The 11,554-nt window shown below is 39.2% G+C and overlaps 1 protein-coding gene across 4 annotated transcripts; it reads right to left on the bottom strand.

Annotated features, from left to right (window-relative positions):
* Positions 1-341: 341 nt before the first annotated feature.
* On the bottom strand, positions 342-10,446 carry LOC103148112 (von Willebrand factor A domain-containing protein 5A-like). 4 transcript variants are annotated; one of them, XM_007566739.2, is made up of 20 exons: positions 10,294-10,443; positions 9,988-10,040; positions 9,152-9,354; positions 8,844-9,066; positions 7,470-7,751; positions 6,403-6,575; positions 6,230-6,318; positions 5,637-5,781; positions 5,182-5,261; positions 4,958-5,072; positions 4,234-4,392; positions 4,005-4,141; positions 3,647-3,858; positions 3,400-3,462; positions 3,178-3,231; positions 2,866-2,895; positions 2,080-2,124; positions 1,733-1,881; positions 1,481-1,604; positions 342-1,374 (listed from the first exon to the last, which is right to left on the bottom strand). In XM_007566739.2, the coding sequence occupies exons 2-20, from the start codon at positions 10,028-10,030 to the stop codon at positions 1,295-1,297; spliced, it is 2,406 nt and encodes an 801-aa protein (XP_007566801.1). In that variant the 5' UTR covers positions 10,031-10,040; positions 10,294-10,443; the 3' UTR covers positions 342-1,294. The 4 variants fall into 4 exon arrangements, with proteins under 4 accessions (XP_007566801.1, XP_007566803.1, XP_016534468.1 ...); XM_007566741.2 differs by having other exon boundaries at positions 9,152-9,203; XM_016678982.1 differs by having other exon boundaries at positions 10,310-10,443.
* Between the last annotated feature and the right edge of the window lie 1,108 nt (positions 10,447-11,554).

The following is an 11,554-nucleotide window of genomic DNA, read 5'->3' as shown; positions in this document are numbered from 1 at the left end:
ATGCTGCAGCCAAACCTTCATTACTCTCGTCACTCAGTATCTGCTTGTGTCGTCTGAAACCCCAAACAGAGGGGAGGTTGGACTCTGGTTTATGTCAGTAAAACGTGTTTCAGATGTTCCTGTCTCTTGTTTTCCATTGTATGCAAATATAGTTCAAAGTCGACTTTTCAAAGAAAAGAAATCTGAGAGAAAGTACAAAGAAAGCAATCTCAGATGCTGCGACATGTTGCTTCTGATTTTAGGAGTCACTGCACACTTTAGAAATAATAATACGTGACAGGCAGACCTGCTTTGAAGAAAAATTTTTAGAGACAGAATTTCTCATTGCTAATAAGGAATGCTTTTTCCCCCAAGAAGTGTAGGTTCTCTTTATTTTTTGTTCCAACTACATTGAAAATACAGACCAATGAAATCAATCAGTGCAGCCACAGAATAATTAAAGGCGCACATAGAGGTAAACCAAGACAGCAAATGCATAAAAATGGACATAGTTGATCTAGAGCTGCAAATTACTAGAAAACCTTTGGATAATAGTTGCTATTGCAATGACTATGTCAGGTGTTTTGTTCTTTGCATCTGATACAGATGCAGCATCAGGGGAAAGGGAAGTGCGCAGGCAATTTATGTTACAGAGATGGAAATATGCAAGATTATTAACATGAGATTGGAAAGATAATGTGCTGTCAAGGATGGCACCCCAACTCTTAAAGCTGAGGGGAGAGGAACATGTAAGAGTTGTTAATGGTGAGAGAGATAATTTAGATTTCGTACAGACGAGGAGAATTTCAGTTTTATCGTCATTAAGTCTGAAGTGAACCAAGATTTCACTTGGTTTGGATAGAAAATGATGCTGGAAGAATGGAGTTAGATTTACTAGATTGGTAGAACAGGGTGCAAAATCATGAAAACAGGTGTTAAATTTATGAACTATTGTCAGCGGGGATGATGCAAGTGATGAAGAGGAGGGGCCGAGGGACGGAGCTCTCCGGGGACAACAGAGATGACAAAGGCAAGTTGAGATCTGAACGACCGGAGTCGGATAACCTGACTGCGACCTCAGACGCATGACTCGAAATCCGGCTGATTGTGCAGGAAAAGTTGAGAGGGGAAGGAAAGCAAAGAACTTAAGCTTAGTTACTGGTGGAGTTTTTGAATAGTCATTTAATATAAACAACTTTAAGGGACTACGCAACTGTGGAGTGTGGAGGTATTCAGGTATCTGGTGATGGAGTGAGTTTGTTTCTGTAGCAGAATCACAGGTGTTCCCTTCATTGGAACAAATGATACAGCAACCTCAGAGTCCCAGAGCGTCAGTCGTCACATTACAACCCAACAGGACATTCCCAGCTTCCACACACACCGTCACGCCAACAGCTGAGGAAAGAAAACATAAGTTGGCGTTTCAATAAGGTCAAACATCAGTGCAGGTGTGCCAAGAAGGAAATTAAATCTGGTGTTTATGTTTAGGGACAGCGGTTACCTTTCTCAGCTCTGAGCCACGAGGCAGCCTTCATAGCAAGAAGTTCCCATTCGACCTTCACATCTTTTTGATGTCCATGAAGCCAAATTAGAGCCAAAATGGTGCCCCACACTTTCCTTTTGGCCTACTTAAAAGAAAAGAAAAGGTTGTTTAAGTGCATTTTATTTTATTTTCCTTGTGCTTATGCTGTAAAATTGCATGCTTCATTTTGCTGCTCAAATACAGCTCGTCTTTTACGTGACGCCAACCCACCGATGAAGGCCTTGTTTTTACCAACTCCTCTATGCTTTTTCCAAGAGCAGCAGCCAAACATGGATCAAGCAGCCAGCAGCCAGAGGCATCCTGCAGCGAAACGAGCTCCAGCAGCGGATCTCTGGCTGGCTCTGTGGGCTCACAGTCTCCTTTATCGCAAAAAGACGTTTTTGAAGAGAATATCAAAAGTTGAAATAAAAAGTGCAGCACCTTAAAATGAAAATGCGATTACAGAGACTGTTGTTAAAAGGACACATCCATCCTGCTGCTTGCTGGTATAGAATTAAAAGTGTAAATGCAAATTGCATTTATAACATCAAACAAACAAAAACATCTTGTTTTCTTACCTCTATTTTCAATAGATTCACTTTGGTTCTTCTTGAAGCTGGAAGCTTTTGGTAAAAAGCAGAAAAAATGTATATAATCGCTTTGTTAATTTTTAATCTGTTTTACTAAATTTAAACTTAAAACAAATATGAGATCATTTTTACAACACACGTAAACTTACAATGCATGGTTGAAAAACATACTGAGCCCATGTCCATCTTTGTTGTCATTGTCAAAACCCAGTTACTTGTTATTGAGGGACTTTTTACCTCCGCTCTCAATAGATAGTTGCCTAAATTAAGGGGTTGATTTTTCTAGGTTTTTTCAGTTTGAGCTTATGCAGAAAAAGAGACGCAGTTATTTCATGGCTTTTTACTCATTTTTTGTGCACCAAATAAGGGGAATGTGGCAATGTCTTTGAACATTTATATGAGCCTTTCAGGTGATTACTTCATGCATTTAGTGAGATAAATACTAGCAAGCACAAACTAACAAATAAATCCACATGTTGCATATATTTTTTTTTCAACCAAATTTTGGTTATTGCAAGGAGTTTAAGCATTATTCCAAAAATAGAGTTCAACAATTTATTCACCGCACAGAAGAAAACTGTATAAAAAAAACAAACAAACAACAAAAAAAAACAACCACCAACGTATTTAGGAATATCTAAACTTTTGGCTTTAGAAAGACCGGTTCTGATCAAACTTTTATTTTCCATTTAAGAAACCTTCTCAGTACTGGCTACTGTGTTAAATAAACATCTGGTATCTGTATATTTCTTGAGTCAAAAATATGTTGCTTACCTGAAAACAGATTGTTTTTGCAAGCTTTTCCTGAAGATAAGAAATAGATTAAAAAAAAATTACTTTAATCAGAATTTGTAAATAAAAAAATATGCATATAAAGATAATGACACATTTGGTGAAACAATCTGCTGTAACATGCAAACTGAATAAGGGAATTAAATTAGCAAGGTGAAACTGTATAGTAACTAATACAGCCAATGTCCAACAGGCCAGATACTTATCCAATAGTGCCCTCTGCAGGTCAAAATGTTACAATACATACAGGCCATCCCCCATATACAGGAAGAAATGTCAGGCCTCGTTACTTACCGAACTTACTAGCTGATGTTCTTTTTCTGATAGACGAGCAAATGCGTCTGAAAACTAAAGAAAGAAGAAATTAATTCAAAGTCATCGTGTTTTATCAAATTAAAAAAACAAACAAACAAAAAAAAACATTTCTTTAACATTCCCAGACTGTCAGACACACAATATTTGGTTTGATCCCTTTTAAAAAAAAGGTTAAAATGTCAAAACAAGGTTAAAACTTACTGTTTTTTTCGCCCCATGAATCATCAAACATCAGATCAATCAAACCGCCACGAAGCAGTGGCACTGTACCAGAAAACAGTAAAGAGTTACACATCATTAGATAAAAAATAAAAAAAACATTACATTCCACCCATGAAACAGGAAGTACCAACAAAAGGATCTCTGATCAAAATGATGTACTCAACACACAACATGTAACAATTTAAAAAATGTCTCATTTCAGATTGAGCCCCATGTAGCCACTCACTGTATGTAGGATTCTCCCTGTAGATCAGCGGACCTTGAACAGGCTCCCCATTGCTTTTGTTGACGGCAATGAAGGCGGTGAAGATGCTGCTGACTCCAGACTGGACGCTGAGGTCCACCACCTTCTCTATTTCTTCCGGCTTCCCGTGCTCCCTCTGCTCCTGCTCCAGGGAGCGAATGAGAGTACGAGCAGCCAGCCTGTGGATTGAGGAGCTGCAGGGAAACAAAACAAATAAAAAATAAAATATTTCCCCTTAGAGGGGAAAATAAATGTGTATTTTTATGTCTACGTTTAAATTTAAAAGCAACCATTATTTGTTAAACATAACATTTTATCACTAGAGTTGTTAATATACTACCGAGCGAATGGCATATCTTCTTTCTGGTCAAAGTCTAGATCACATGCAGGCTGTAGAGAGAAGTGCAGCTGGTTCTGACATGGATGACCCGCTGTGGTAAACCTCACTGTCAAACAGCCATCGGCTGCTTCAGAACACTGAGAACGCACAACAGAAAATCCATGTGTTACTTTGATTAGAAAAGAAAAAGCACATTTGTCGTCAATCCCAGAACTGTGTTGCTCCTTGCCTCTCCGGTGAGCTGAGCAAAAATCAGTGACCTCTGACCCTGGAAAAGTGCTGTAAGTGGTAGAGACAGAGTGGTGACGGAGACACCCTCGGGTAAATCCCACGACAATGAAATGTCAGTGACGAGCGGCTGCAAGGCGAATCTCAGGGACTGCATCACCTGAGGACATGAATGGCGAGAGATTATCATTTTGACAAATAAATTCAGGTTACCAGAAAGGCTCTTATGGTGTCACATTAAGTTTCTTGTGAAACAAAATAACAGACTTTAAACATTTCAATAGATTTTCAGACCTTAAGTTTATTTTTTGAATATCGTTTGTCTTTTTTTGCAGTGTGTGTAAATATCTGGGAAGAACTGTGTGACTTTTCTGGAAAAAAAAAACATTCGTGTACAGAGTCACCATGTGAGTCTCCTGACTTGTGGAACTAAACGCAGACTTTCAGATTAAAACTGAAGTTGTTTCCAGAAAATGATCAGTAATTGGAGGCAACTAATGATTGCCTCCAATTTATTATTTGAGCCGATGCCAGTAATTTGCCCTGTATTGTTCTGAGTTTGTTATTTTTTTATTCCATCTTCCAATTGCATTTTTAGTGTTCTGCATTTGTTAATGCACTGAAGTTGCCTAAATAAAGAAAAACACAACTACCTAAATAAAATTACAAGATTCTTAATGAAAAAAAAAAACAAAATATGAGAATATTTCCAAGTTATGCCTCACTTTTGGTTGCATCCTTTCTTTCCCTACAATGAACTGAGCATGTCCGCCTCCCTCTCTGGCCATCCCATTGATAAGTTCAGAGCTGGCACCTTCTCCAATCCCAAAAGAGAAACACCTAGAGGAAATAAGCATAAATGCTTTCTACACATTTGTAAAATTTGCCACATTTTACAATACAGAAACATTTGACTGGTACTACAATATTGTATTGCAGTGGCGTTTACCTGTGAAATTCAGAGTGTTCCTTCACCTCATCCAGAACAGCTTTTGTGTAATTCACCTCACCATCAGTAAAGATGAAGAGCTAAAAATAAGGAGAAACGATTTAAAATTATAACCTGAAGAGAGAAGAAAAAAAATGTTTTCAGATGAAAAACTTTAGACACGATACAGGAATCCTGGAACTGGCAAATTTTCAGCTTGATCAGCTGATGAATACACTGCTGTTTTTACTGATTTAAAGTGATCTGCTTTAGCATCAGAGAGGCAATTTAATAAGAAGAGAGATTAAGCAATAACAATACTTTAAAAGACAACAGAATTTTCTACATGTCTGCAGTTCATTCAGACATTTCTTGAATACTTTAAAGAGTTGATGCCCCTGCAGTAAGTGAGAACTGCGCTATGGTTAAAATTCCCTGCTAGCGTCAGCTTGCTGCCATGTGTGTTTGTGCATTACTTGTCTGGGATGTTTAGGAATGCAGGGCTGTCTGTAAATTTGTCGCAGAGGCTCCAGGATCTCCGATCCTCCCAGATCTGCGCCCATCTCCTCAACTTTTTTCACAGCCCGTTTAAGGTTTTTCTGGTTGTACTTTGCACTTTTACTGTTGGAGAAACGGTGCACACTTACTGCAAGTCTGTAGATATGTTCAATCGGAAAATCTACAAATGTCCATATGAAACTGTTTCTTCATATACTGGTCCTGGTAAAGAGGTGTAAAAAGCCTCAAAATAAAATAATCTAACTGCAGTTCCAGTATGTGTGCAATATCATACACACCTAAAAATGAAAATTAAACATATATATCCAAAGAATACAAAGTCCTACTGGTACAGTAAATGCAGGTTGTGAAAAGTATTAACTGCAGAAATGTCAATAAATGTGTCAACTGTTAATTAAAATAAGAGTTTCTCCTAACTAAACACATTTAGTTGAATTAAAGTGGAGATTTTTCCACCATATACATTTTTATTTTTTAATCTTAAGGCTTTTGGCGAATGTTTAGCAGGGGAATCAATAGCAGTAGCGCTGTATGCACTGTCCAAACTTACGGGAAGACTTGTTCGTAACTATCGCCTAAACCATAAATATTAAAATAGCAGCCCATGGGTAAACTCTTCAACAGGAGCATCAGAGTATCCTTCAAGGAAAAAGAAAAGAACGTAAATGCCACGATATGACTGGAGGGCCATAAATCATAAAAATGTTTCTTCTAAAAGATGACCTTGGCACTGGCTATGCGACTCTGGCGACTTCCACAATATGTCGGGAAATCCATGCTCCCTGATCGATCCAGTAAGAACACAAACTCTCCACAGGAGGTGAAATTAGACGTCACAGATTCAGGAAATTCAGGATACAAGCTCACCATTACCGCTGGATCACCCATCAGAGTGCCTGAAACAAATGTGAATGCCAGGTACCATCATGACTTTGCTATTCATTCCAACACCTCGTGTGATTTTATAGAGCTAGTCAACAACATGGACAAAGTAAGCATTTAGTTTGAAAAACACCATCATATTTAGTTTTCACAGTCACAATATCAATAATGGATGACGTTGTGCCTAATTGTTAAGCCTCTGACATTAGCTAGCTTGGATTGTTTTCCCACTCCGACATGTAAGTTCACAGTTGCACAATTGTTATTTTTTTATTATAGTTTTTTATCTCCTTCATTTCTGTTTGTAATGTTTGATTTTAATAAATCTGTGTAATCACTAAAACTAGAAGTGGGAATTAACCTTGCTACTTTTTGACTCTCAATTTGTTTTCTTAAACCAGTTTTTTTGATAGAATCTGCAGATGTGAATTAGCTCATCATTAAAATCTGGTACAACACATTATATTATGACATTTATCCATGATCTGTATAAAATACTTTTTTTTTCTTCTTTTTAGGAATTATCCATGCTAACACACCCTCTTTAAAACTCAATTTGAGATTCCAGAATGACGGCTTCATATTAAGATTTTTTTTTTTTATCTGACAAACTGTAACAGAAACACAATTAGCTAGAGACATGGGTCATGGTAGTGGCATTGTTCATGCTTGCTCCTTCACTTGACCAGGAGAGACAGATAACTGACATCGTAGTGGACCTTCAAACAGCAATGCCAACCCTGAAAATTCTCCACATGGTGCATAAAAAGTGTTCCTCATACTTGTGCTTCAGAGCGATAATTACAAACACAGGCGGCTGTAAACCTTTTACAATACTTCTAAGCTGGTTTAAAAGAGATGAAACATCTCCTAATCTTACAAACAAATCATGAACAATCTCTACCCACCAGGTTTGGCAGAGACCTGTCCTGCCTCCACCACAGCAGAGGGCCGGTGGGCGTCTTTGTAGTAAATGAGTAGTTCAACGTCTCTGTCAAACTTGTGTCCTGTAGCCAACTTCACCGTGGCCTGAGTTTGATCAGCGTTGAGGTACTGAAGAGGCTCCAGAGGACAACTAGACTCTATTTTAGAGATTGGATGAGGAGAGGAGACTCTGGCAGAAAATGACAGACTGTAGGGCACCAGAGAGGCTGGAACTGAGGTCACCTGGACACTGGGACCTTCACTACCTGGAAACACGAGACAGAACAGACAGACAGTGCGTTTTAATAGCATTAGCACCCCTGTCAATTTTGAAGAGTAATTTCAGAACTTTATCCACCTTTAATGTTTTATCCTGTACAATTCAGCTGCAAAACATTTTAATCTTTGAAGAAAATAGTTTGAAGAAATGCACACTTTTATCACCAGGTCGTTGCAGTTTGTAAAATTAAACAGGATATAAGTTTCAATGATAGAGTTGGCATACTTTGCATGCTACATTACAAAGAACCTCATGGCTTCTACAACCTAAACCAGCACTATCCTACTGTACCAATGAAACCAGAAATTCACAGACACTGATAAAAACACAGCCACGGTTGTACCTCCAATTAACCCAGGGTTTCCAAAGCAATGACTTCATCACTTGGTCTTCTTCTGACCGTTTAAAGAAATAGCAGTCATTCTGTATATTAACTTCTGATTCTGAAAGACATTAATAAAAAATAAATAAATCACCTACATATCATTCATCTCATTATTGTGGCATTTGGCAAATAGAAATACTTTTGGTAATTCTAGCTAACCTAAAGCAAGAGCAGTTTGGTTGGATGTAACTTCAGGCAGTGAAAAAAGGTGCATGTGGCTTTTTTTCTTCAGTGTATGTAAACTTCTGCTTTCAACTGTTTGTCTTTCTTGGACAGAAGAAAGAATCGCCATAAGTAACTTGGCTCAGTTTGCTGACACTGTATTCTGCAAATATTTCATACTTGCGACATTTGCTTGGAGCTATTCTGCAATAACAGGAAATGACTACCTTGTGTTGTGTAATAAAGCTGAACATTACACACCGTGGAAATTTCAACCACTGTATGGCCCCAAACTTAGGTAAAGGTAGAAACTCCCAGAAACACTTCAGGATTTTCTGTGTTTGTTCATTCAGAACTCCAGTAATGTGTTAGAATATACACCATGATGAAAAAAGAGCCATTTATTCCTAAAATAAAGCTCATTATCCAACATTTTCTTCCACAGTGGATGGCAGGAGCAACTGTGTGAAGTTTGGCATTTTTAAGTATTTTGCTAAGTATTATCAAGTTGGTTTCTGACTGTTTTCCTACCCCGTGGTTGGTATCGAGGGTTGAGCACAGCAGGCAGACAGAACCTCAGCCCATCATCGGCCTGCACAGCCAGCTCAGTGACGTACTCCAGCCTGATGGAGGCGCTCTCTCCTGGAGGCAGACTGCCCACTTTCAGAGAGAAGATATCTGGACTCTCGTCACTCTCCTCCAATACGAATACCTTCTGACCGGAGCTCAAAGCGTCATCATACACCTGCCGAGCCTGCAGTCCACAAGAAACATGTCGACAATGTCCACTTCACTGTGATTTAGCTCCTTTATAGAGAGGACATTTGAGTCCAGCTCACCTGCTGTCTGTTCATCACCTCAGCTACAATGTGTGTTTCTCCAATCTGAGCACTGAAATGACACACAGCAGCATCTCCAGGCAGAGGGAAGACAAAAACGGTCTCCAGAGGTTTGTCCTCCTTGTTCTCGAAGTTAAGAGTGGAGACCAGAGTAGCTACATGGTCCTTCACCTCCAGCAGAGCATCAATGCTCTTCAGAGGAACTGAGAAAGAAAGATCTGATTGTTGCAATAATAAAGATCTTTTGGATGTCAAATGGGGCTGCACAGTGGCGCAGTTGGTAGAGCTGTCGCCTTGCAGCAAGAAGGTTCTGGGTTCAATTCCCAGCCCCAGTCTTTCTGCATCGAGTTTGCATGTTCTCCCTGTGCATGCATGGGTTTTCTCCGGGTTCTCCGGTTTCCTCCCACAGTCCAAAAACATGACTGTCAGATTAATTGGCCTTTCCAAATTGCCCCTAGGTGTGTGTGTGCATGGTTGTTTGTCCTGTGTGTCTCTGTGTTGCCCTGCGACAGACTGGCGACCTGTCCAGGGTGTACCCCGCCTCTCGCCCGGAACGTGAGCTGGAGAAAGGCACCAGCACCCCTCCCGACCCCACTGAGGGACAAGGGTGAAGGAAAATGGATGGATGTCAAATGACAAAACACACTGAAACATTATTTCAAACTATCTTTGAAGTCAGGCTTAATATTATGATTTGCATCATGGTATAAGATAAGAATTGTATTGCTTCTAAATTTAGTTTATAAGACTACAGCCACCCAGTTGCACCTAAACAGAAAAATGTCTAAAAATAATAATAATAAAAAAAAACTACAAATAAAACTTTTGCACATTACCTGAATCTTTTTCAGGGGTCAGCAGACAAAATAGGTTGGACATCCTTCCTGAACTGAGTTTGTGAGACGGAAACAATTTATTGGAAAATTAAAAATAAACACAAACAAACTTCGAGATTTAAACATTGTAACCGATTGATAGGCTAACATAACTGATGGTTTACAGTGTTACAAATATTAATCTTTTGAACCTTTAAATCAGAAGGGCTCAGCGGTCGGGTTTGGACGCTGAAAATCTGTCTTTTACATTTTAAAAGATAACGCTACACAGCCTGGGCTGCTATAGTTAATCCAAAACACAAATACCTTTACAACAACGTGCCTGTATTCAGGAGACAGGACCAGGAAGCTCTTCCGAAGGAAGTTTTCTTGTCAATCCTTCATGTTTTCAGTGTCTGTTACTTACTCAAGTCTCGCTCAGCGTCACAGTCCCTCCTGTTGGGAGCGCTCGTTTTAATACATGGGATTGGAGAAGGGGGCGGTGCTATTTCCCCGGTTCAGTTTCACAATAAATGGGTTATTTCTAATTTTTACCAATAAACTCGACTTTTACATGAATGTATTAAAATGAAACTATTCTAATATATTTAAATTTTTAAATTGATAATTTAGGTGTCCAAAGTCGGTCCTTGAGACCCCATCAGATACGGATCCCCCTGCGTCTTCTTGCCGCTCCGCCCCGCCCCGACCACGCGGAAAAATACGCTCGTGCACGTGATGAGCACTGAAAAAGCACGATGCTCAATATTACCCATCAGATAAGCTTTCCCAGCTGTGTGAAGCTGACACCCCATCCACGTCAAAAAAATCCAGCAAATAGTCTGGATGGTTAGTGCTCCGTTTGTGCAGGTTTGTGCCGTTAAAATTTTCGTTTGTGCAGCTTTCGTTTTCGAGAAATTAAAAGTTATAATTTTGGCCGATGACGTCACCAGCCGCCCCAATTTTGCTCCAGACATCAACATTTTTTTCTTTTTCCCGCTGTTACGTCGCCGCCACCAACTTTGTTTTGGAGCAAGATGGTGAACTCTGGATGACCTAAGAAATTATTTTTAGTATCTCAGAAACCAAAACTGCACAAACGAAAATTTTAACGGTACAAACGGATCCACTAACCATTCAGACTATTTGCTGGATTTTTTTGTGGGTGGGGTGTCAGCTTCACACAGCTCCGTTTAACCTATGGGAACGGTATGTGATGCCTATATTTCGCCATATTATAGGCATCAAATATGGCCATATTTCACCCATCAGATACCGTTGCCCCTATGATAAAGGGGGAGTATAAGAAAAAATTACATGAGAACAGCGAAAAAGTTGTACCTTCATAAACTAACCGCGATCTATAAGCTCCACCCACTCAGTTCATTCTCATACCGAATCCAAACGCACCCAACAACTGTTTTATTCCTAAGTTGCTGTCAACACCATAACTGACAATTTACAAAACTTTGATGAAATAAAAACTTAATTTTGGTATATTGTAAAGATTTCATGGACCTGATGAGCTACAATATGGACTCCTTCAGAATAACATCATATAAATCAGATGTCAACTCCATCAGAGTTT

This window comes from Poecilia formosa, unplaced genomic scaffold, assembly GCF_000485575.1.
Source record: "Poecilia formosa unplaced genomic scaffold, Poecilia_formosa-5.1.2 Scaffold198, whole genome shotgun sequence".
Classification (NCBI taxonomy): Eukaryota; Metazoa; Chordata; class Actinopteri; order Cyprinodontiformes; family Poeciliidae; genus Poecilia; species Poecilia formosa.
The sequence above is the reverse complement of the archived record's forward strand: the minus strand, read 5'-3'. Positions and strand labels throughout refer to the sequence as shown.